General features: G+C 45.8%; 1 protein-coding gene across 6 annotated transcripts in view; it reads left to right on the top strand.

Annotated features, from left to right (window-relative positions):
• The window catches only part of LOC135914885 (uncharacterized), a 55,687-nt gene extending 32,874 nt beyond the window's left edge, over positions 1-22,813 (top strand). For all 6 annotated transcript variants that reach the window (XM_065447805.2, XM_065447803.2, XM_065447808.2 and 3 more), the window contains 6 exons: positions 9-281; positions 1,328-1,594; positions 3,045-3,158; positions 11,228-11,479; positions 12,494-12,624; positions 17,617-22,813. In XM_065447805.2, the coding sequence (XP_065303877.1) occupies positions 138-281; positions 1,328-1,594; positions 3,045-3,158; positions 11,228-11,479; positions 12,494-12,624; positions 17,617-17,788 (1,080 nt within the window). In that variant the 5' untranslated portion in view covers positions 9-137 and the 3' untranslated portion in view covers positions 17,789-22,813. The remainder of the gene's footprint in view (positions 1-8; positions 282-1,327; positions 1,595-3,044; positions 3,159-11,227; positions 11,480-12,493; positions 12,625-17,616) is intronic.
• Positions 22,814-26,840: the final 4,027 nt, after the last annotated feature.

Consider the following 26,840-nt stretch of genomic DNA (forward strand, 5'->3'; position numbering starts at 1 on the left):
ATGTGCAGGATGTGCGGCTGAAGGGCAGTGGCAGAAGCCCCTGCAACGTACTGGTGCCTAGTTAGGGAGAACACATCATTTGGTGCCCTGGAGCTGAGCGCTGGCGTCAGGCGGCGAGCGCCTGCGGATGCAGCCTTATGCGGGCGAAGAGCTTCCTTCTTTTGCTGGCCTGCATTGTGGTGACCAGCACCCTCATTTGCCTCTATGGGGATCCAAAACCCGCCCTGGACGGGCTCGTCTCAGAGACCCACCGGCAGCTCAGCAACCTCAAAAACCTCAAGGTGAGACCTGTGTGTAAGATTAGAACCAATGATGCAGGTTATAATATCGTAGTCTTAAGTTGCTAATACAATCTAAGAAAAATCAGCTGATTCCACGCATATGTGAGAATTGGCAATAATCTAAGCTTCTTGATGTTTACAGAAATGTATTCACTTCTATGTAGCTCAGCATTCCTCAGTGCATTCTTTGGTCTCATTTTGTTCCCTTTACTTCCTTCTCCGCCTCAGCTACTTTTGAGACAGACTTCATCACCTTTTTGGAGCCAATTTCTTCAATTTTCTGTTGTCGACGTCCTGACTTCCTGCCTCTTTTTCTTCTTGTGTCATTGGACACCTTCCCAGTGACGCACACCCATTCTGGGGGATTGGCCAAGAATGTTCACATACCCAAGTTGCACATAACCAGTGGCCCAAGTTTGTCTATGCAGATGTATATCCAGTGACAAATGCCTGATTACACATGTCCAATGACCCCAGTTGTCTATTTGGGCAAATACGCAGTGGCACATACCCAAAGCCCCATGTTGTGTAATTGGCAAAACAGCATCATTACCCATAAAGTTGAGTAGAGTAGGAGGCAAAGAGAGTTTTACTTTGATATGTTCTAGTAACCGGTTCTAGCAACACAATTTGTAACCAGATTCGATGTTGAACTCCAGCAGGTGCTTTCTCATCAAACTCGGGACCCTTGTTTATTTCTGAACTAGTGAGACCGCCGGATTTAATGAATCGGTCATATCTGTGGAACTGAGCCTTACAAATGATGGGCCTTCAGTTGGTGCTATCTGCTGTGTGTCGAACTCTCGTGCTGTGCACTTGCTTGACTTTCATTCTCTGGTTTATCTTTGTGTACGGAAGGTCATAACTATGAACGGTTCAGTTGTCCACAGCAGCTTTCTCTCCAGCCCCTCTTTTACCTTTTCTTTTTCCTTTGAGGTGTCAGTGTATGTGAAAGACGTCCTTGTCCAATCATATATTCATAATTGAGATGTACCCTGCTTTGTCAGTCAGTAATGAGTCAATTCTTTTGTGTGGTATGCGCTCAGGTTGTTCCTGAGCAGCGTGATCCTCAGGAGCTCGAGCGGTACCTGTTGCACCTGGGGCTGTCTCCAGCCACGCCTTCAGAGGGGGGCCCCTCCTCAGCTGCCCTCATGGCGAACGAGAGTGTTCCACTACCACCTGTTGTAGGCACCGCCATGGGTGTCGACCAGCTGGGACGGCTGCCAGGCTTCCTCGAGGCCTGCCAGGCACACTTCCCTGACCACTCTGTAGTTGTCTATGCTCTGGACTTTGGCACTGCTGAGCTGCTCACAGTCAGTATTTCCCACAGTTCTTCCGCTATTACTTTTTGTTGATTCTGATGTACTCTTTAGTTTGTGTAGGAGTGATGTCGGCAGTTTTATTAGCATAAGCAGCTGTATTGTTGGGTGCACAGCATTGAAATGGCATATTTCTGGCAAGAGTGAGAAACAGCTGTGCATAATTGCAAGCATGAGTGCAAGTGAATATTTTCACTATGTGAAAGCAGCACGGTGTTTTATGACTTGTAAACATTTTTCTCCTGTTTCATCACTGGAGATCACCTCTTGAAGATGAAGGAAACCTGCCTTCTGTCATCACACTACTGCCATGTGCACTTGTTGCTGTTCATACTCTAAATCTTGAAATTATGGGAGTTGGTCATTCTTACCGAGGCAAGGAAAACAGTACCGGCAGACAGCGTAAGTGACAAGAATAAGCAGCACAACACAGGCACCGTCTGCATACTGGCAGCCAGTTGTCAGTACCTGCATTTTCTCATGGTTCATCCTCTCCATGCTGTTTCCCCTGTGCCAGTCATAGCTTTTGCCATGCTTGTTGTGGTGGGTATGTATGTACATACATGATGTATGTATATATAACTGGGCATTTGGGCAAGAACGAAAAATTGGTAGTTTTGCCATAGGGCCGAAGCATTGAAAGCGGATATCTTGGAAGCGGTTGCTCCTTGGATGGTGTAAAAATAATGCGAGTTAGCTGCTGCCGCCGAGCATGAACTATGTCCTGACAGCTTCCAGGTGTCTTAACACTAGCATGAGGAGGAGCACTACCAGTGATGCTGTAGGCATTGAACCTTGTTGATGCACAAGACAAGACCAACGGAAAACTGACAATGTTTGACAATGTTGTCAGTGCCCAATGAAAGGATTAGATAGCTTTAACTTGATGGTTACTGTCCATTCCACTCAGGAGAGTGTGTGCACCGTCGTGCAGTAAGCACACAGTGACTTGGAATGCTAGTGTATCTCTGCATAATGCTCGTGCCAGCAGCTTTAGACAAAATGCTGCCCCGACATCGTTGTCTCCACCGATTGAGTGGACCATGATGGTGCGTCCTCTTGGCTAGGTTGTTTCTACAGCCAAGTACACTGCACATCGCTCATGCCTTTGGAGACCTTGAAACCTTTCGTATGCATGCCAAGCTTGCATCGTCAATCCTGTAAGAGCATGACGGCTGCTGTAAAGCAGATGGCGTGAATGTGTCCCGAGTGACTATATAATTGCTATTGCAGTAAAAAGCAAGGACTGTGCCATAAGCTTTATGCCATGTTTTATTTAGTCTGTGTTCTTGTTTTAAACAAGCCGTTGTAATTGGCAATGAATAGACCAAACATTTTTCTTGTTCTCTTGCCTTTTGTGTTGCCTCATTGCTGCCATTTTTTGCTTTTTTCCATAGTGTAAGCTGCTCATGTTGGCACTTGTTTTCCTTCTTCCTCTGTGCAGGCACAAAACATGTGTAACTCTAGTAACTGCACCTTGCGCACACTCAACTTTGACTTCTACCCACCTCATGTCAGCAACCTCAAAATTTATGCCTACCGGCCAATCATAATTCAGGTGAGGCACATTCCTTCTTTGTTCCATCCTTGTCTCTTGTAAATATGAATTTGTCATTTGCTGAAGTGGCTTTATAGGTATACCTCGTTTCCAGTACACTCTGAATGCGAAATGCAACTGGTCCTATGCTGTTTCCTATGACTTGATTCCATGTGCCGTATCTATCCAGAAGGTGTGTGTACTTACTTGTCTTATTTAAAATCTGGAAAAGTAGTATACTGACAAGTGTGTGGCAAACATGGCATGCATGTGCACACAACCACATGCATAAGGTGTATTTTTTAACGTAAACGAATGAAAAAAAAATAATCTCTTACACTAGACAGACAGTGCGTTTCCACCTTTACATCTAGGTTACACATGTGTGCCGGCTCAAGTTGCATAGCAAATGATAATGACAAAAGGAAATCATTAATCCGCTTTTGAATTACTGCATTTCGAGCATACATTTATGAGGAAGAATCAGTCTAAACTAGGCAGACGTTCACAGGAAGGCAGAGACTTTAATGTGATCAGCTCTGATTGCACACAGAATGTCATTGCAGCCAACGTTTTGATTAAGCTATTTCTCCTGTTGGAGACTTGACGGAGACAAGTCTCCTTGTTGAAACGTTTGCCACAGTGACATTCCTTGTTCAACTACTGTTGATTAGAATCACTCTGTCATTCTCCGAAGCCATTCCATATCGTTAAATTTTTGTTGTGCAGTTGCCCATTAAAATAGGTAAACTTAGAGTTGCTGTCCATAAGTTTCATTTATAAATCCTCACATCGTGCACCTTGTTGGAAGCCCAGTATTGAGTGGGCTGTGTGTAGACGCAAGCATGCTGCACCATACTGCTGGCTTCCTAAGATGGCAGCTGCTTATCAGCAAAATTAAAAAAGAAAAGATTCTTTGCTTTTCATCTTTTCTTTTTAAGTAGTTATCCATCTCTTTGCATCAAACAAATGTAGAATTACTAAAAATTTATCTGCCCATGCAGGCTTATCTAGTGATTACCCATAGTCTCCTTAAAGGGACCCTCAAACACTTTTTGAACATAAAACATTGCCGATTCGTTACTAAGGCTTCTGTGAACATTTGAGCCAAATATTATTACACTGTGCCAAAATCAGTTAAAAATTGCTTGCCATCACATCCGCAATGTCGTCATGTGGCGTCATCGCAAGCAGCTAGGCCCCACAACAGCTATTCGCTGATTTCGTGATCGCGAAAACATTCTCTGTGATACAATTATCGCTCACTTGTGGTAAAGACAAAAAGGGACGTAATGTTAAGGGACAAAAAGAGAGCGGTTTGGCTCAGAGAGCAAACGGGTATAGCCGATATTCTGATTGACATTAAGAGAAAAAATGAAAATGAAACTGGGCAGGTCATGTGGTGCGCAGGTTAGATAATCGTTGAACCATTAGGGTTACAGAATGGGTACCAAGAGAAGGGAAACGCAGTCGAGGACGGCAGAAGTCTAGGTGAAGCGATGAAATTAGGAAATTTGTGGGCACTAGTTGGAATCTGTTGTTGCAGGACAGGGGTAATTGGAGATCGTAGGGAGAGGCCTTTGTCCTGCAGTGGACTTAAAATAGGATGATAATGATGACGATGAGTTAAAGCAATTGAAAATATCTAGTATGTCTGCAATCTCAAAAAGACAGAAAAACCTAATGAGAGCAGCATTCCAGGCAAGTTGGTAATCCGTTGCTTAAATGATATTGCGCGACATAAAAAACGACACGGACGTGAAAGAAGACGACACACCAAGCGCAAACTTGCAACAGAAAAACCATTTCATCTTTTCGTTGCCGCTCTAAATACGACAGTTGTGCATTGCTGCATCTGCCGTGCAAGGCCTTTGAGGTTGAAAAGAGTAGCGTAGATACTACGGCCATCACGGGGTGCCACCACAAGCTGTCTCACGTTCAACCTTTGGGCTGGGCCAGCAGGGAATTGCTTCCCTGCACCCCCTTGCTTACTCCCCAGTGTAACTTCCAGCGCTCTAGTGGAAATGAAAAAAGAGAGAAAAACTATGTGTAACTTCGCTTGTGTTTGAACAATTAAAAAAAATCTTGCAGTAGGAGGTTTGTGAGGCAACATAATTGAATAGTGTTGTTATTCTATGATTAGTTGGAAAAGTGTTTTAGGACCCCTTTAGGGTAAGTACGTAGCACCAACATTTTCCCATTTATAGTACATGCAGTGACAGCAAGCTTTAAGTGCTTGTGAAATGTCAGGCATAGTTCTAAATTGGTATACAACTTTAGCACATAGGCTACACAGGGGCAGTACAGTTCGAGACATCATATAAACAGCCAGAGATGATGGCATTCCAGTGCTTTGTTAAAACTCTGGACATTTGAAAGGATCTTATGCATGACCGAGGTGATGTGCCTTGTGTGGAACCTGCACAAGCAGCCAATAAGTGCATCCTGCTTGACCATATCAGTTGCTAGAGTTCGTAGCAGTGAGAGCTCAAGCAAATTGACCATTGTCACGTTACATAATATAGTAGAACCTCATTCATATGTCTCGGAAAAAAATTTTGAGGAAGAACATAGTACTAACCATGAAAACGTGTGACCTGAAGTCACTAAACAATATCGCTAGCTCGACTGCAGTGGACATATATGCAACACAAAGCGTTGCATGAATCAGCACTGACGTAGACCAAGCTGGTGGGGCCCAAGCAGCCCGAGGCGCATGTTGTCCTTTTATTATAGGTGGTGTCCAAATCCATGCTCCAGCGACGGCCCTCTATGGATGACGGAAACAGATCTCAATAGCTATGCTATTGCTGGCTGCATGCACCAGAAGCGATTCAGGAGCTGGCAACACGTCATAGTTGCCATCTTTTAAACACCACCTTGTAGTGTTTCAAGATGGCGTTGTAAAACAGAGTGACATCGAGTTGGTGAGTGCCACAACATAACAATGCCGCCAGAGTGAGTGAAACTTGGCACTCACATCACGCTGCCTGCAGCATGTAAAGGAGCCTTGCTTAGGTTATCGCCTATTAAAAGCGTGCAGTATCCCTTTCAACAACACTATGTTACAAGTGCTGTAAAACAGATAGGTTTATGCTTATCATATCTAATGCTTATCTAATGATAGAATGCTTATCACAAAAGAGTTGGCGGTGATAGCTGTGAATGTAATGTGTGGCAACGCGCGAGATTTGCTGCTACAAGAAATAAAACTGATTGCGTGCTGGTATTTTGACATGACAGGGGCAGGTGAATACTGTGAGAAAACTGCCTTAGCAACTGTCTATTGCTCTAGATTGCGCCCGCTTTTTGCCGTTTCTTGTTCACATGGGATTCAGCTGCTAAAAAACGTATCATATGGTCACAGTTTGCTAATGCACTGAACATTGGTGTCGAGAGATCATGTTTTCCAAGAACGTATTAAGCAGTAAAAAAATAAACGTAACTGTATTTCATCATATTTTTTTTGTGTTCTCAATTGCAAACATTGGAACCGAAAAATCATACAGAACAGGATTGTGTCAACGAGGTTCTACTGTATATGGGATGACAAACTAGATTCTTCAATTATGTACTATAATAATCCATAATGAAAGTCAGCTGTATTAAAATAAACACGTAGTAATCAAAAAAAGCGTTTGAAAATATCGCATCACCACTCCCAGGCTTGTCGTGTAGGTCAATATTTGCCTTCTATAATTTTGAATATAATAGAATAATTTCACTTATTGGCCATGTCGTTCTGTGTGCAGTAATCTCATGATACTTCTGCAAGGTTAATGTGATGAGTTAAATGCTGCTCTCCTTGCCAAAGTCGTGAGAAAGCATTCTATAGCTGTATCTTATGATTCTTCTCATTATCCATCCCTCTTTCCCTTTGTCATTGGCTCACGGTGAGCTACTTCCAAATTATTTAGTGACTTCAGATCATATACATTTTCCCAATTGGTACGTATGTTTTCTATTTTTTATACCCCAAAATGTATGAATGAGGTTATACTATATAATGGATTCTTTCTGCGCAAAATTTGGTGTATGTACAGTCAAATCTCGTTTAACAAATTTCTCAAATTTATGAATATTTTAAATATCCCCACCAGATTGCCTATATTTTCAATGTAAAAATATTTCAGAACTATGAATTTTAATACAGTGCATATTTCAGAATAATGCACAAAGTTTATTTTCCCCTTTATAACTGAGGAACATCAGTATTACGAATTCAGCTAGAAGTAACAGCGCCGCAACTCTCACATGACACAGAAACCGCGAGTGCAGTAGTTATCATCATCACCATGTCGAGTGCCAACAGCTTCAGTATAAACTTCACCAAGAGCTTCCCGACAAAGGTTTGGCAATGTTCGCGTGAGATCCAATGATGAAGGCAGCTAGCGACGGCACCAAGAAGCAAAAGCAGTTTTCACTGCAGGAGAAATTGGATGTGTTGCAGGAAATGACAAAGGGAAAAAGCAAATCGACGTGTGCAGACAGCGTGGCATTGCCCCATCGACCGTGGCGACCATGTTGAAAGATTGAGACAAGTGTTTGAACCGCACCGATGGCACCGGCTGTTGGAATCTCAGCGCGGCCACCAGCTGTTGGAACCTCAGTGCTGACGCCCGTTATTGCAACTGGGTCGCAAGCCCCAAGGGTAGCGTTGGCCTGGCGGCCTGGGGCACACTGGAAGCATCCGAAGGTCCCAGCAAAGCATGAGGCGACTGCTAACAGAACAACTTGTTTATTCTAGCATCGCAAAGAGCGGGCGGTCAGGTCGACCGAAGTAGAGAGACGGGAGAGCACGTTACTCAACAGAAGAAATCGGAGCCTCTCTCCTGGCGTCCGGGGGCAGCTGCTCTTATACTCTCGGAGTTGAGGGCAAGAGGGAAGGTCACGAGATGACACCACGTGACAGCGGCGACGGACGGACTGAGAGACACGTTGAAACAAGGAGGTGACGCATCAGACGGGCCGGCGCCGGTCAGACCTCCTCGCTTCACACTGGGGGAGCTCCTCTCCCCGGCTGCCGCGCTTTGACAAGCGTGGGCACACACACACGCACACACAAAGACACGTGGTACTGAACATGCCGGGACGCGCTCGCCGGGGATGCGTCGCGGCCGCTCCGAACGGGCCAAAATGTCCGCCGCTTTGAACGAAGCCCCGGCGTCCGTTGAATCCGCGCCGGCTACACCGCGCGTCATAGGCGAAACGTAACAGACCGCCCCGCCGGGGGAAGGAGATCCCGATGGTCAGGGGACTGCATCCGCTGTCCGGAGGGATGTCGCTCGATGATGCTCATAACCGAAGTCGGTCGTCCCTCGGCGTTTCTTGAGCGCAGCGCACCGAGAAGGCCTCGTTCTCACGTTCAGGTTCACACAGGACACTGCAAAGTGACTTCGGGAGAGTTCTCATTTTTCTCTCGTTCCCAGCAAGCGTTAGAACTACGCCGAAACTCAGCCGCTCAGTCAGCAAGCACGGCACAACCCTCACTAAGCCATGCCAGGCTCTTTCCCCTTTTATACTACTGCCTAGTTCCTTACAGCAGTATAGCAGCACTCAGAACGCGTCCACAAATCGGAAAATTGCACTAGAAAGCATATCATCACTTTGAAACACTACACAAAAGCAATATGTTAAATATCCTGCCTCAGGAAGAAAAACATCAATAACAAACAATTTTGAGGCTGATTCCCACGTTAGGGGCTTCGACTTAAGCCATCGGCGTTACCGTTGAGACTCCCCTTTTTGTAACGCACCTCAAAGGAATATTGTTGCAAAGCGAGGCTCCAGCGCAGGAGGCGGCCATTTTTGGGAGAGATGGTCTGCAGCCATTGGAGAGGGCAGTGATCCGTCTCAATGATAAACCTCGAGCCGGCTAGGTAGCATGACAATTTCTGAATGGCCCACACGAGACACGCACACTCTTTCTCGGTGGCGCTGTACGCCTGCTCACGACTGGTCAGCTTACGACTAGCATACAGGACGGGGTGTTCTACTTCTCCATTTTCCCGTTGGCACAGCACAACGCCCATGCCTCGCTCACTAGCATCGCAAAGAGCGGGCGGTCAGGTCGACCGAAGTAGAGAGACGGGAGAGCACGTTACTCAACAGAAGAAATCGGAGCCTCTCTCCTGGCGTCCGGGGGCAGCTGCTCTTATACTCTCGGAGTTGAGGGCAAGAGGGAAGGTCACGAGATGACACCACGTGACAGCGGCGACGGACGGACTGAGAGACACGTTGAAACAAGGAGGTGACGCATCAGACGGGCCGGCGCCGGTCAGACCTCCTCGCTTCACACTGGGGGAGCTCCTCTCCCCGGCTGCCGCGCTTTGACAAGCGTGGGCACACACACACACACGCACACACAAAGACACGTGGTACTGAACATGCCGGGACGCGCTCGCCGGGGATGCGTCGCGGCCGCTCCGAACGGGCCAAAATGTCCGCCGCTTTGAACGAAGCCCCGGCGTCCGTTGAATCCGCGCCGGCTACACCGCGCGTCATAGGCGAAACGTAACACAAGATTGTCAAGCTTCATCGGGTATCGCAGCTCGCTCCTAAAAGGAAATGGGTGCGACTGGGAAACTTTCAAAATGTGGACTAAGCTGTTCTCACATAGTTCAAAGATGTCAGACTGCAAAACGTTCCCGTGTCTGGCCCAATACTCCCAGAAAAAGCCCACAAATTTGCCGATGCACCTGAAATAACTGGTTTCCACACCAGTGCAGGTTGACTTTTTCGTTTCCACCACAAGAACTGAATAACTTGGCAGGTAGTCTCGGGTGAGGAAAAGGCTGCTGACAGAGAAGGTGCGGATTCCTGGCGCAATGATCTTTTTCTAGAGGCAGCTGAATTGTACTCTGAAGACGATATTTTCAATGCGGATGAGGCCACATGTTTTTATCAGCTCCTGCCAGACCGGACTATGCACTTCAAAGGGCAGCAGTGCAAAGGAGGGAAGAAGTCGCATCTTCACGTGACAGTCCCGCTCGGCTGCAATGCAACGGGCACAAAGAAAATTAAACTGCTCGTCATCGGCAAGTATGCGAAGCCTCACTGCATGAAAAATGCCATATCGTTACTGTACGACTACCGCACCAACAAACAAGCCTGGATGGCCAGAGAACTCTCTTACGAGTGGCTCATCAAACTCGATGACCAAATGAGTAGGGATAACCGAAGGATTCTACTGGTTGTCGACAACTGCTCTGCTCACATTGTGGATGTTCGCTTGATGCATGTTCACTTGTAGTTTCTGCCCCCAAACAACATGTGCTTGTTGCAATCCCTAGACCAGGGCATTATGAAGAGTCTGAAAGCAGAATTTCATTAGCGCCTTTTGCAACGGTTGATTATCAACCTCCACCTAAAGCTGCCGACTGCAATCAATATTCGTCAGCAGCAGAAATGCTCACAGGAGCTTGGTGGAACTTGAAGGCGTCCATCATTAGCAACTGCTGGCAAAAAGCAGGGCTTCTAAAGAGCCTGTGCATCTTGAAGATAACCCAGAGGTGACCGACAACAACCCAGCAGACCTGTGGATTTGCGGAACTGCTGCCCGCTGTCTCTTCCTTCTATGACTACGTGGAGAGCGACAGCACAGCACTAACGCCGGCGGACGGAGGGATTAACTGCATTCGCAGTCTCCAGTGACGATAATGACCCAAAGGAAGACGACTGTGGGTCACCGAACACAGAAGATGAGACTGTGTCGAATGTTGATGTTTTAGTGCACATGAACAAAGTCCGCATTTTTATCGCTCGGTGCAATGATGTGCCCGATGAGGTATTGCACAAAGTGGAAGGTGTAAACGCAGTCTAAATCGGTCGTGCGTGCACACGCCAGAAGAAAATCACAGATTTCTTCAAATAAAGCAGCTTCGAAGTGAGTGAAATATTTTTATTTGGGAGTATGCTTGTCTGCACACGCGTCTGCCAAGGTGCATCATTTTCATTCCAAGGTTTGTCCACTGGCTTATAACCGCAAGTTTTTCATTACGATATTTCAAAATAACGATTTTCGGCAGTCCCTCGTGATTCGTTATATCGAGATTTGACTGTATATGCATGCCACGATTATGTGCAAACAGGAGCTGGTTCGCGAGTCTGGTGGCGTGCTGTGGGTGGAGCCGGACTACCAGCTGACGAGCGCACCCGACCCACGCCGGGTGGTGGGCCGGGCACTGCGCGAGGGGCTGGCTGCGCCCTGGGCCTCCCAGCCACAACCCACCTCGGCCCTCACCCACCTGGGCATGTTTGAGTTCCTTAGAGCGCCCCGTGAGCACTTCTTCTTCCAGCGCATGGTTGATCCCTCCGTGCTTCTTCTGTTCGACTCACCGCAGGTACGCTCCCCTTATACCCTCACCTTCTCGTGGGTCACTCACGGCGAGTGGATCGGGGGCTTGTTGCATTCTTTAAGGCCAGGAAACGCTTTCGAGTGAAAACCCGTGAGCAGGACTTACGAGGCAGCTGTGCTCAGTTCCGGCACTTTAAAAGCACCAGCCATTGCAAAACATTATCGTTAGTAGGGTTAATGGTGCTCGTATTATCCTTGATGGTAGTGTCATGCTGTGAAGCTAAAAACTCTCTTATATAAATTCCAAAGTCACTCTGAGGCTGCATTGTCATTAGATCACTTTCGAAGATGTCACTATCAGTCCATGCTCGTTTGCTAAAGCCAGTGGACTCACGCAAAAGGGAAAGTATGGTAAACCATCAATATAGTCAAGTTGAAGTGGAAACTGAAAACACTTAATGGAACTGCCAAGGGGTGCGGGTGGGCCATCAAGTTAGGCAAAGCAAATGCATTAGCCAGGTATGAACTATGAACAAACAGTGTGTACGTGTCAGTTTATTGTTGTGGCATTAACTGATAGCTAGGATGTCATTTCATGAGTATGCCGGGTTTGCACAAGGTCGGTGCTTTTATTCCCTGACATGACAGCTGCATTCCAATAGATGTGGAATTCATAAAGACCTGAGCGCTGAGGTCCCAGTGCACTTTAGAGCATCCCGAGTGGTCAAAATTTTAATTCTGAACCCTACATTATGGTGCCTTCTCCTGGTGTACAGCCTGGGGACATGACACCTCACTATGACCTCCACTTTACACATATTTCTTTCAAAGTTACCTTCCAAACGAGCATACCGGCAGCCAAGAGGAGTGGACCAGACCCCTACGAAAGTTTGAAAGATTGTGATGGCTGTTCTTGTTGCAGCGCATTAAAACTGTGCTGGGCCAAGAGGCCTGAGCCTACCAAGGAGGCCCGGGCTGGGGGTCGTAGTTCCTGTGGGTCTAATAAATGTTATGTCCTCCTCCCACACCAACAGAAATGTTGCACTTTTGTGGTGTGCAGGTGCGGGGTCGGCTGATGCTGCCGTGGGTGCGGTGCGCCCTGGTGGCAGACTGCATCACTCCCGTGGGGGCCCAGAGTACGGGCTGTCGCTTTGACAAGAAACCTCTCTACCGGTATTCCGGATGCCATAGGTAAGTCAAAGCAGCAGGATTTCCGCAGTGGACACTGCAAAAAAGCATGTCACGTGAGCTACATCAGTAGAATAGCACTTTGAGTTAGCGAAAAGACTACTTTTCCATAGAGTGAGGGTTTGGCATGCCAGAAAACAGAGTAAATGTAAATGTAGACAGCATGCTTGGAATTTTCGATGTCGTATAATTTATGTTAGGGCTGATGCATTGCCTAGCCAAGGCTAGTCATTGTCAATCAACGAAATGAAAAAAAAAAATTGGCAGTTTCGCTTGAAGGGAGAAGCACCGACTGCGATAGCAAGGTGTAGCGTTGCTCTTGAACTTCTCGGACGGTGTTGTAACTATATGCGGGTCCGACTAATGTGGTCGTGGCATACGCAGGTGTGCCAAAACTTCTGGCACCCTTAAAAGGTGTAATATGCCATGTAGGGCCTGTAGTGACATTGCACAGGTGCCGCTATGCTGCCCGTTAAGAGTTGAGCCAGTAAAAATACATTGCTTTCAGATTTTAGCACTGATATAGTATCGGACTTCAATAATTAATAGTTTGAGAAGATTTATGATAAAAGGCAGGCACTGTGAATGTTATGTCTCATGAAATTTGCTTGTGGGCTGGTGTTATCAATATTAGTGATTGAATAGTGTAGCAATATAACCCGCATTTACGGCAGGGATAAGCATATAGCATACACATGCTTAAATATATGGGAAACCCCACGGCAATGGCGATGGCAAAAACTCGCTTGGATTGTCCAATTTCTATCGCAATAATAATCACACTGTGTTATCGAAGTTTTCGAGGGCTTATCCTGCATGAGGATAGCCAAGAGCTTTTAAAGGATTAAGAAATTGGCAATATGGCACCGTACATTCACTACTGTCGCGGCACGGGCGATAGTTGTCATCATTGTTGTGGCAAGTTTTCAGAACGGCTAGGCATCGTCCAGGTATCCTATATTAGGACACTCAATCGCTCTCTTAGCTGAAACATTTTTCTTCGCCAAGGCATCATGTGCACATCTATCAAGAAATTAATATGATAATACCAGAATTCAGGCTTGATCATCTTGAATTTGAACAGCACAACAGAGGAAAGGAATGAGGAGAACACAGACAGCTCTGGATTCCAACAACTGCCTGTTTACAGATGTCAGTTCCTTCAGAATACAGTCGAGCGCCTGCAGAGCAAATTCCTCTAGAATGAAGGGACCTGCGAAACGATGGATTCGTGTGTCTCCTTTTGTAACGCGGCCATGGCTGCGCATGGCTATTAGTGTGGCTGAATGCATAAGCAGCCTGCGCGCCTTGTTTTAGAGGTACCGTATTTATTAGAATGTAGACCGATAGTTTTTTTTCACATACCGTATTTACTCGCATAATGATCGCACTCGCGTAATGATCGCACCCCTGAATTTTGTCGTCAAAATTCGATTTTTTTTTTATTTCCCGTGTAATGATCGCACCCCGAACTTGCCGCAGCGATATGTGGTGTTCCAAGTCTAGCTAACAATGATCGCGCTTACCATCTGTCGAATGCTACGCGAACGACTCGCCTGCACGCACCAAACATTCTTAAGTGGATGCCTCATTTCATTACTTTCATCACTTTACGCACTTCCATGACAAAAAGAGGTGCAACCAAACTTGCCTTTATTATGGGTAGGCTTTATAATCGTTGTGGTCAACAAAAACAAAAGATGCGCTTTTCGATTCTTTTCATCTGCACTCGTGAGCACGCAACAAATCGCGCGCGGCAATGATAGTAGCCACGTTTACACGGATACGTTAAAAGTGTACCCTATTCATACGCCGACGCTTGTAACACGGCTAAGATATTCGCCCACCCTTAGCGGAAACGTGCCGTGTTAGGAGAGTAGTGAAACCGGTGCGGCAGTTTCCGCAGCACACCGGCCATGCATTTCTGTCACTGGCAGCTAAGTGCGCCCATCTGTTTCTGTCCCCTCAAAGTGGACATGGCTACGTTATTGCCGCAAACTTGCCGATATTAACGATATTATTCATCACTGATACGGAAGAAACTGTTTCAATGCACGTAATGTACTCACGAGAAGAAAAAAAAATCGCGTTTGGCGCGTTCGGCTTGCTCCGCCGGCCGCCATTTTTGTTTTGGTGTCCCGCACCCGCATCCCGCAGCAAACGCGGGACGAAAAAAAAAAATTTTTTTTGTGGGAAATTTAACTCGCGTAATGATCGCACCCCTGAATTTGCGTCAATTTTTCTGGCGAAAAAAGTGCGATCATTATGCGAGTAAATACGGTAATCATATTCCAAACTCTAGGGTTGGCTTAGATTCGAGGATATTAAAAAAACGCGCCAGTTTTTCATTGAAACTGCTAAATATGGTGCATAGCTAGCGCCATCTAGAAAAGTCAGTATCGCAGCCGCTACTAGCCGTGTCAGTAGGCAACCGTACACAAGCGAGGTCGCCATTTTGACCTGTGTCGTGTCGGCCGTATCGGTGGGCGGCGTGGTGTTATCGCGCTGGCGACAAGCAGGAGATGCCACTACAGTGCCGCTTTCAAGCGAAAAGTTATGATAGCCGCAGAGGCATCGTCGCTGGAGGGGACAACGACAGCAACTTTTTGTGTGCGCCACAACGAGGATGGCATTTAGCGGACCAAAGAAAGGCTGTCACCACGAAGTGAAGACAGTTTTGGCCGACTTTGTTCGGACACAGAGAGCAGCTGCCCTTCCAGTGACAACAGAAGTGCTCCAAGCGAAAGCTAGGGAACTTCGAGGGAGCGAGGCCTAACGCCAAAGGATTTCAAAGCCAGCCGGGGCTGGCTTCAGAAATTCATGAAGTGCTTTGGCTACAGTCTCGGACATCGCACTTCAGTCACCCAGAAGCTGCCAAGCGATTTCGAAAAAAAGCTGATAGCTTTTCAGCGCTACGTGCTGCGAAAGAGAGAAGCTGCAGGCTACAACCTTGGGCAAATCGGCAATGCTGACCAGACAGCTGTGTATTTTGATATGCCAGTGGTGTACACCGTGAATGAAAAGGATGCCAAGGAGATGAAGGTGCGCTCTGCGGGCTACGAGATGCAGCGCACATCTGTGATGCTGTGCTGCACAGCTGATGGACATTAACTTCCTCCTTATAAGCTATTTAAAAGGAAGACACTGCCTGTTCGAGAAACTTTCCCAAGAAATGTCATTGTGCGGGCAAACGAGAACGGGTGGATGACGGGTGCGATGGTGGAAGAGTGGGTTAAGATTGTGTGGCGACGGCGTCCAGGAGCCCTTTTGACAAAGAACTCGCTCCTTGTCGTCAACTCTTACCGTGGGCACTTGACCGACAACATGAAGGCTGTGCTCGCCCATGCGAACACGGACCTCGCTATAATACCGGGCAGCATGATGGGCCAGTTGCAGCCACTTAAGGTCTGCATCAACAAACCTTTCAAGTATCATCTGTGGAAATATTACACAGACTGGTTGACTGACGAAGACCACATGCTAACGGCAACGGGCCGCATCAAACATGCATCGCTATCGCAGCTGGCGGGCTGGGTAGCTGCAGCGTGGGACGACATCCGACGTGCTTTGATTGTGCGCGCCTTTAAAAAGTGCAGCATATCTAATGCGCTTGACGGTACCGAAGACAGCGCATTGTTTGAAAGTGACAGTGACCAGGAACACAGCGACGAGTCTAGCAGCGACGACGAAGTTGAATGAGCTCTGCACGTTCATATTCAATAAATGCTGATCGCATTTTGTGAACGCGGTCCTCGCTTTTTTGTTCGGCCTACATTCGAGGCAATATATTTTTGTGTTGTTGTTGGCTGCAAACTTTAGGGGGTCGGCCTAGATTCGAGTAAATACGGAAATCTGCCAAGCGTGCAAGGACTTATGCATCATGTGCACTCTTCCAGCGTGTTTAGTGATAGAGGTTGCATAATCTCGAGATTCGGAGATGTGTTGAAGCGAGAGGCAGACGAAACATTCCCTCTCCACTGCCGGTGCATTTCACGATAGGGTCGTCCCTCTGCGAGCGACACTATCAGCTGCAGGTAAGGAATGGACACAAAAGCATGGCTGGCTTCGCATTGTACCGCCGATGTGAAGATATTGTCGATACGGCATGAAACCACATCTTTCGTTGCCTACTCTCGAGTTCAGCATAAAAGATTTATTTTCTCATTCAAATTTGCTCTTTTCAATTGCCTGTTAATTCAAAAATTTTATAGTCGCTTCCGTATAATTCACCAACAACTGTACTTAATTGCATTTTTAAAAAAATCAAATTTCAATAGTATAACAAAATTTTGATATAACAAATCAAATTGCCATCTTTACCGACTTCGTTATGTTGAGGTTTAACTGTATGCACATTCTCACAGTTTGCTTTGAAAACAACAAAAGGTTAACTGCAATAATCTTTTACTTTGGCTAAATTCGTTAAAAATGATATGTACTATCAAAACAATCTTGGCATAACTGCAGGCCTTGTAATTGTCAAATTTTCTTCAACACCCTTTACATAGCACCTAAGCAGACGACAGTTAGCAGATATGATGCATATCTCAGACGATGGCTTACAAGATTTTCAGCCAGCCATGGGCGGCACCTAACTTCCAAGGTCATGTCAGGAAGCCACGCCAGTTCTCAATGTTCTGTCTGTCTATCTTGTCTACACTGTCTAAAACTACGCACTTTACACTGTCCAAAATTTTGTTGCAGTTGGCCTTTAAACCCTATTGCTGATAACAAGCCAACTCGTCATGACAATGGCTGAACTACCTGTGCAATTTCGCCACATGAATAAATAATATACAATGTCTGTTGCTATATTTTGCAACAAGACCAGGAAAAGCTTTATAAGTATCCTTCGTATCATATTTTTTTTAAGTAACAGCTGTGAGTGCAGATTTTAGAAAAAGACTAAGCATTTTTCACTCTTTTCTTAATTCTTAGGGGTTAAATGCATACAGATACACCTGCTGATCACTTTGTTGCACTTTCCTCACTCAGGTATGATGTATCGGCTTTAAACATTATCCTGGGCCTGCTCTACGAGAACAATCGGCAGCCGTACGTCTTTCAAGACGAGGACCATTTCTTCCGGAGGATCGTGGACGGCAGTGACATGCCACTGTCGGGTCAGCCCGAGGCCAACAGCACGGCCAACCGCTCGACCACCTGATGATGGCGGCACACTCGTCCTCCAGGCACTGGAAAATTTTGCGCACACCTTGCTGCTGCTGCTGCCTCTGCTGCCACGACAAATTCTGGCACAGATGGCAGTCCTCCTCAGCTTGTGCGTGCAACTGCTGTTGCCCGCTTTTTAGCCAGCACCGAGTTTGTCTTCTCCAGTTGTTTCTTCCATATTGCTGAGGCGCTGGAAAACGCATGCAGGATAGAGCATTCGAATCAAATTCTAAGGATGCACATGGCAATCGATGTGGGTTGAGGCTAGCGTTGAGAAAAGATAGTATACAGAGTAAAGTGGTTGCGCCATTCTGTGCCCCCCCCCCCCCACATTGGTTGTCATGGGTCAAGAGGTGACCTAACAGTGCTTCACCAGTGAAATTTTATTGTTTACTCTTATGGCTTCCATTGTCAGACTGAGTAGGAGCTTGCTCGATCGCATTGAGGCAAACTTGCAACAGTTGTCCTGCATCCACTTCTCCGTTTGCTGGCTGTCACACGTTGTTTTGACAGGTGATGTATGGCTGTGTGCCTAAGATGCACACTCATTGAATGGTAAGTGTGCTCACCATCAGCCCCGAGGTAATGCACACGGGCCAGGTGCCTGCACTGGCCAAATTAGGAATTGGGACGTTTTGAAAATGTCACGTCAGTCTCCCCAACTCCCCAATTGATATAAGCCTTCGCTTACATCAATTCCGTGCACTTTGGGAGAAGTACGTGCTTTAGCTGTTTTAGAAAACGTTATTCAAATTGGGGTCAAAATCTATAATCCAGGTGCTGCTTTTGCATGGATTTCTTTTTGTTCAGCAAGGAAATTTCGCGAGCTGCTGTGTTCTTGCAGCTGGATGCTCCACGAGCAGATCTGGTGATGGACACATTTGCCGCTGCCCAAATCTTTTATTTTTGTTGCATGTAGTGCGAGTCTTCTTGCTTTATTTCGCAGCTCAAGAACAATATGCCTAGCACGGACAATATGCTGTTTAGCGTTGTAAGCCCCTCTCGAGACAGATGGAGCGTGCTGTGGTTTGTTTTCGTTTCTGTTGAAGTTTGAACATGCCGTTGTTATTGTTCTAAAAGAAAAGTCTTCTTGGCTTTCTATCTGTGTGCCAACGCTAAAGTCGCATGTGGTGACTGCCACCATTACTTTCAGCACCACCAGATTGCACAAGAGCTGAATGCATGCTTGCATTACCAGTGCTAATTGGTGCACTATGGTAATGCTTTAACCGGGAAATGAAGGCCATCAGAAGCTCTGAGAACCGGGCATGACTGAGCAGTTACAAAGAACAAAACGCTACTGAGCACTTCCATTTAAACTACCATTTCATATGTTTGCAGCTAACTAGGTTCTTACCAATTACATCCAGATTGGTTGTACCTGGACGAGTCTTTCATAAAAGCGGCTTCGTTCATTGTTTCGGTGAACCTGACATCATCAGCGTTAAGGCAGCCAACAACGATATTTAGCCTGATTTGTAGCAAGTGTGAAGGATAATCAGCGGTATGGTGTTTTGGAATGTACAGCTTAAATTGGTTGTCATGAAGCACCGTTCTGCTGTTGCAGATACCGTGCACATGTCTTCACTTTGCGAGGAGCAAATTGCCAACTCTGGCCAGCCTGCAGGGTCATCCCGTTGACATGTGTTGTCTCCTTTTTGGTTGGCAACCCAGCAATTTGACGATCAACATGGGAAAAAACAGTTGAAGCATGGTAAAACGGAGCTTTGTTCGATAATCTAGTAGGGGAAAGAAAAACCCTGGCTACTGGCATTGCAGAAGCAGCGGGACTTTTTATGTATACATTAGTCAGCTGTATCGTCACTAGTTTACCCGCATGTATAGGTTGTTTGCACATACATTTCTTGTGTTTTTGAGCCATACGTTAGTTTTAGCAACCTGCTGGAATTCAGTGCCAGGCTAGTCAGTGCAACCTTGATTGCACAAAATACCCATCTTGCCTCCCTTTTCAGTGTTCCCTGCTGTCCCTTATTTTCTTTGACGTCATGTTCCCTTAGATGTGTTCGTTTTGTTATTCCATGTGGTTGTTTTTTCCCACTGTACAAGACTTAGATCCGCCTTCTGGAACGATTGCTCAATGAGATACCGTTTTCAGTTTGCACTGCGTGGCTAAATTGACCGATAAAGAAAAGAAAATCGTTGGGCAATAGTGCTTCCTGCCTGCGTTATTCTCACATTTGCTCCATCTCCATCGGTTTCCACATGATGGAAGCGTGGCAATGTCGGGGTGTGCACCACGTAAACTTGCACGCATTCCTTTTGACAGTTGCATCACTTGAAAGCAAAAATGTAGCCAGGCGGTGATCGTTCCAGAATACAAACCCCTTTACCAGCACTTGCCGCTGTTAAGCATTGGTGCACACACATTTCATGCATTCTGTTGAACAAACGGATTACATTTAGTTTCGTTTACGCAGATAGAGTATGTAGACTACATTGTGTTCATTCAAGGTCCCCCCATTCCCCAAGCTTTTTTCATTGTTATTTAGGGGCTGTGTGCATGTTATAGCAATACCCTAGCGATATATTTGTGCTGCTTCCAAAGCGAGTTTGGTCAGTGTTTATTAAGTGTATTACGATGTCTTCCTTTCTTTTTTCTGCTTTTTTTTTCCTTTGGTACTGCTGAAGCATGCAGTATTCCCACATTGCATTCCAATTCATTTGTTTGAATTGGCCCTGGCTTGCAAGTGAAAGTAGCAACTGCTTGCCTTCTGAGGAGCGGACCTTCTGAGCCAATATTGATTATATGTCAGGTTCTTCCATGCAAGAACTCTTGTGCGAGCACTTTGGACACTCAACGAACGTTTACTGTTTGAATGTCTGCTCTCATTTGAGGCATGGGGGTTTTCAGTTTACCTTCAGGACTGTCGCTTCTACTGTGCGCCACATTACTAAATAAGCAGATGTGGCTTCATCAAAAGAAGTTGGTGAGTCGGCATACTCATTAATTCGCATTATTTTCGTATCCCCATGTGGTTGTTGTTGCTGTTAAAGGGAAACTAGGGAACTATCCTGTTAAGCTGTATTAGTGAGTTATGCTCCTACAATGGAGAAACGGACACTCTTATTGTGAACAGAGGCTTGGTAAGCCAGAAAAGATGGAACAACGAAAAGAACCAGTGGCGCTGCCACCTTAAAAATCTTGCACCTATTGATTTTGATGGCATCTACGCGGGCCTAGTTAAAATTATTTTTTTTTAAAGAAGGACCACATTGCACTTCAAATGAGCCAAAGCCTCTACTCAGCAATTTTCAAGAGCATTTCCAGCACTTAAACAGTGTTGCTCATTAGTGCACTTTGAAGGGGCACTTCGGATATTTTTTTAGTTGTCCATGAAGTTATTGCTCTAGACCTTGCTACCTCCTGTCATGCGTACGATAGTTTTTGGTATTCAGATCCAGAACTGATTTCAGATAAGCAGAAGAAAGAGAAAAACACGAAATTGTCGGTAGGTGCCGTGTTGCCGAGACGGCTGCTAACAAAGGATGTTAGTGGCGACATGAAAGCAGATGTACGCTGAGGCTCTTACAAGCAAAGGCTCTTCCTCTAAAAAATGCTTTGCTTTAATACTATAAACTTCCCTTCGTTTAACCCCGATGGTGCATTGAAAATTGGCTCAGATTACCTAGTGCTTAGATGTAGACGCCTACAAAAAAATGACAGGTGCCTCTAGAGAGTTTTAAAACAGTGTTGCAGGCAAGCCAAGTTACCTGGTTTAAAAATAATGAAACATGACTAATTTCACAATATGACCTAATTTTAGGTCTTGCTGGTCAGCTGAACAGGTTGATGTTGATTTTGTCTGACTGTCAGAGTTTGCAAGCAGTTGCCGCTTGAGGAACACATGAGTTGCCTGTTCTGGAGGTTTGCCCCTGGCAGACGGGAGGATGAATCTTGCCAACCATTGAAACATCCATCCTGAAGGGGGGGGCATACATTCCACTTTAGTCAGCAATGCAAGCTGTGTCTGTGATCTTGGTTACATAATTTTTATCTTCCACATTTTTTCCACGAGTCCTGTCTACTGGATTCTTTTTGTTTGTTTTAATGGTAGTTCAAAGCAATATATAACGTTTTGCACACACACAGTTAATTACCAGCCATAATATAGAAAGCTGAGCGTGGAAGTTGCACCCATAGCCTGTGCGAGCAATTGCAGCTGTCCTGCGCTTGCTATATTCACTTAGTGGATTAAGCAAGGGCAAATCTCTTTTTATGAAACAATGTTGAAAGTCCTGAAGTAAACAACTTAGTTTTTATCAGGACTTAACTTTCACAAATGGTCTGCAATTTGCAGAAAGAGTGCCGCGAATAATTCACGCTTGCCTCACTATGCACATTCAGTCCTTGCCTTAATTGCAAAATTTAGACACGTGCAAGTGCCTCTGAAGCACAAGATTAGGATGAGAACGTTGATTTCACAAATAATAAGTTGTTCAGTAAGTAAAGAAAAGACGCAGTAAACTGTCCAAGCTGTATTGTATTCAGTTTCTCAAGTGTAACGGCAAATATTTTTTACAGAAAGGCTGTTTTGATTGCCTGAAATGAAACAACACTTGAGCTTGTAACACTGCATTACACCGCATTTGAAGTCACTCGTGCTTGCAGGGTGTACGGGTAGAGCGCGCAACTGAGGCAAAAAAAAAAAAAGACAAGTTGCACCGCTCTGCTTTTGTTGATGAGCTCGCTTTGCCAGCACACTACTAAACAATGGTTTCTAGTGCATCAAGGGCTATGCATGCGAGTTTTCCGTACTGTGATGCTTGACTGGCATGCACATTTGCCACAACAAAGTGTCTTGAAAAGTTGTCCTCACTGCCGTGCAGCGAGATGCTGGCTCGGCTTGAATAAGTGGCCGTGTTGCTCTGCAGTTCTTTGACTGCGCCTGCAGTATGCACAAGACAATGACGAGCTAGGCTTTTATACTCACACAAACGTCTTTTTGGATAGGATGTGCGGCAGAGTTTTTTCTTTAATAAAGATTTTTTTAACTCAACACCAACGTTTCGGCTTTGATCTTTTGTGCATCACTGCTTACACTTGCTAACCTGTGATAGTGTGCCGTGTCAGTTAAATTATGAGCCTCATGTACAGTGTACAGTGATCTGCGCTTATGTTCTGAGAAGTGTGAAAGAGGATTAAGCCCTTGTGGCTGCTTTGTTTTCACTGCAATTTGGTAAAGAAATGCACATTTTGGTTCATATTGTTCGATAAAACAATTGACATAGTTATTCATCTCGTTCTTCAATATCTTTAGTTGCTGAGAAGCAGAAAATCTCTCCATATCTATAGGTTTGTTTACATGAACCTTACACAAGTGGGTCAAGTCAGGAGTGTAGGTTCTAGGCCCAACTCTATTTTATATGCATCTTGCCTAGTGGGTTGGGCATGTCAATCCACCCCTTGCAGTTGATTGGACTCTGCTCGATGCTCGCTCAACTCAACCTGCTAGCATTTATATGAACCCGATGACCAGTTTTCGCCCCAATAAGCGAGCTCGACCTGCCTTTGTCGAGTCCATGTAAATGTAGCTTGTGTGGTGGCTAGCTTCTCCAACGGTGAGGGCTGCAACAAGTGTGATTTGTCCTTTCACAAAGGTGCCAGAAGGCATATTGCATGACACAGACTTAAAAATGCCGTCTTGCTATGAAACTTGATCAAAAAAGTGCTGAACCACCAAATCTTTGTAATCTAATGTGAAAAAAATTTGTGCAGTCAACTAATTCTTTAACAGCGCCGCACAAGCAGCCACTTGTCATGCAGTCAGTGCCTTATAATGGCTTGAAACAACCACATCAGCAAGACCAAGAGAGGTCAGAAAGAGTTGTGGCTTTGCGCCGTTGCAAGGCCTGACCAGTCGACATTCTCACAGTACTGTTAAAGGATTGATCGGCCATACGTGCAAGTGTCACATTAACACATTTAAGTATTCCATGTTTTTCATCATCGCATCATTACTGCATGCAATGTGTTACAACAGGAAGTAGAAGATGCCTCAAAATTTCTTACTGCTGTTGGACGCATTCTGTAGCCTGCACTTTTTTACAGCAAAGCTGTTATTAAGGGATAGTTCCCCCAGGATCGTTTCCATGTGTAGACACAAAACTATCATCATCAGGATTAGCTCCAGCGTCGTCATCTTCCACAGCTGGCTCGTTGGTGCCCCTCGCCGCTGCCGCGCGAACACGCTCGTGCCACTACTCCCGCACTCGTCGTAGTCAGTAATGAATTAAGAAATGCAAAGATGTAACCAATTTTACAGCGAAGCTCTTAAGGGCTAGTTTCCCCAGGGTTGTGTCTGTGTGTACACACAGAACTCCCCATGCGTGGCAAGATCCCGAATAAAGTGCAATGCTGGGCCGACTCGCAGCGGAGATGAAGCAGGCATTAAGCACTCCCCATACATTGGGCTGATCCCGCAGATTGTGCAATATCGGGCCAGCCTGCGGCAGACGTGCAGTTTGCCATTAAGGGGTCCTCATACACAGCTTCTCTGGTCATCATCCTTCACAGAGTGGAAGCTAGGGCACTGAACTTTTTCTAAAACGTTAACAAATATTGTTTTGTCGCAGCTAAAAATGCTTTTCGGCACTGCACTCACTTCCTGGGGTCTATGTATCTATCTATCTAACCATTTTCCCACCTACCTAGGTCAATGGGCAGTCCGTTGTCGAAAGGGTAGTGCATCGAGCTGCAGTGCTGAGGAAATAGCGTTCGAAACGAACCTTTGAACCAACATAGGCTGCCGAGTATGTGGCAGTGCATACGTACATGATGCTCTTCAATGAACCTCTTTCATGGGGACATGAGTCGCTGTAGATGCGGGACTGGATAGGTACCGCTGTTCGAAGAAAATCTTTGACGTCGACTTGGAGTATGGAATATATGTGCCTCTCAGTCCGTGCTGTTCTCCAAGGAACCTCTGATATGCCAACTTGAGTTGCTGGGTTGCCAGTAGGTGTGTGCTGCTATTGAAGGAATGTCTTTGACACTAGGTATGTGCCACCCTACAATGACGAGAAAGATCCTTGAAGTTTCTCCAATACTGAGCAATCGAACCCACGTCCCAAGGATTCCTCAAGCACAGCAACCCTACACATTAGTAGGCTGTTTTGGTCGAGGTGTCAAGTGTGAGAAACGTTCAGGCATGCGTTCCCATGACGAGATGATTTCTCTCATCCCAGAAAAGGATGTTAGGATATGCTTGGACTTCGACCTCTGAAGCGTGGTAAAGATTCAAGCTGGCGTTCCCACATCAACATAATTGCCCTCTTCCCCGAAAAAGCGTCGCCCCTTTATGCCCTGAGCAGATTCGAAGGGGAGGACCAAGAGGAGAAGACACGAAGGAGAAGAGCTCATCGACTTCACAACCTGACAAAGGCACTGATACTTCCACAAGTTCCCCAAGTTTTCCAAGAAGACATCGATGACCGCAAGATCGCAAGGGGTTATTTAAGGCTGTCCTGGCCCCCTACGCGAGAACTGCTCGAGACTCGGATAGAGTCACAAATGTGTACCAATGAAGTGAATACATTCTTTTCTACTTTTTTTTTCATCATCACGATGCCCGCCTTCGTCGTTTCCTGATTCTTGCGGTGAAAGACCCAATTCACCAGGTCGAAATTGTATCAGCTGGTGGCTGCAGTGGGATACTCCACCCTTCGACCTGGCTTCAGCAGAATGGTGAGCGCTTGACTTTCTTTGAGAATTTGCCAGGTTTTAGCTCGTGTGTTTTCTAAAACGGCAAATTAGTTTCTGCACGTGCAGGCTCCTGTTGAAAGCTTCCTCACATCACAGCATAGTAAAGAAGTCCTCGTTCGGGATTGACCATGGATTTAAGCAAACAGAAAAAGCCATAGTTGGTATTACTTTGTGAAGAGCTGGGAATTGAGGTCGGGAAGAGTTGGAGAAAGCCGCAGCTTATAGAGACGAGTGAGAAGTGCGGGGCTCTTGAGGACGAAATTTCAGAAGCATAGGAAAAGACAGAGAAGCGAGCTGAGAAAGCTGAACAAAATGCGGTAGAAGAAAGGCGGAAAGCTCATCAAAAGGAAGCTGCATAAAGAAAGAAAGGAAAGGAATAGAGATCTCGCGAACTAAAGCTAAATGAACTAGACGTGCAGCGGAATCTGGTCAGGCAATCGGCAAATAACATCATCAAATGAGAGACGTTCAGGTGAAGCAGGAGTAAAAAGAGATCTCACGCTGTCGTACAGAGTAAATGATGACATGGGATTGTTTCTCGTTACTTTTGAACGAGCCTGCAAGAAAACGAGTTGGCCACAACAGATTCTGACCGTTCTTCCTGGCGAAGCAACTGAAATAATTGCAAGGCTAACAAGAGACGACGCAGGTGACTATCAGAAAGTAAAAGCTGCGTTGGTAAGAAAATATCAATTCTCAGCGGAGGCTTTCCACCGTCGTTTTCGGGAGACAGCTAGAACACCGGGCGAGTCTTTTCAAGATTTCACTTATAAGTTGAAAGTCAATTTAATTGAGTGGCTAAAAGGGGAAGATGCGTTCGGTTGTCACGACAAGATTGAGCTGTTGAGCTAATCTGCATGAAGCCTTGTACGCGCCTGTGAATTCAAGATAGGTCGGGCGAAAAGGGCATGGAACGTGCGGCAGTGCAAGCGGATGAATTCGCTGCACGTCGCGAATACGAGAAAACGCATGTCAGGCCATTCATTATATTCAGCAAAGAGGAAAACAGGCATTCACCGTGAAAAAGGGGGAGGTGGGACAAAAGACGTGCAACCCGATAATTCAGGAGAGGATAACACCGCAGTAAAAAACTGAAGAAAAAAAGTGTTTGAGGCTAGAAAACCGATCGTCTGTTTCTGTTGCCCGGAACCTGGACACCTTGCAATTGGCTGTCAGAGCCTATAATTTTTTCTTTCGTTAGTGGTGACGATGACAACTTGGCCCTCTTAGAACCCTACCTTTGCGACCTAATAGTGAGTGGAATGCCTTTTAAAGTACTTAGGGACTGAGCTGTGACAATGAACATTGCACTCTGCGTTTGTGA

Source organism: Dermacentor albipictus, chromosome 2 (genome assembly GCF_038994185.2).
Source record: "Dermacentor albipictus isolate Rhodes 1998 colony chromosome 2, USDA_Dalb.pri_finalv2, whole genome shotgun sequence".
NCBI classification, from domain to species: Eukaryota; Metazoa; Arthropoda; class Arachnida; order Ixodida; family Ixodidae; genus Dermacentor; species Dermacentor albipictus.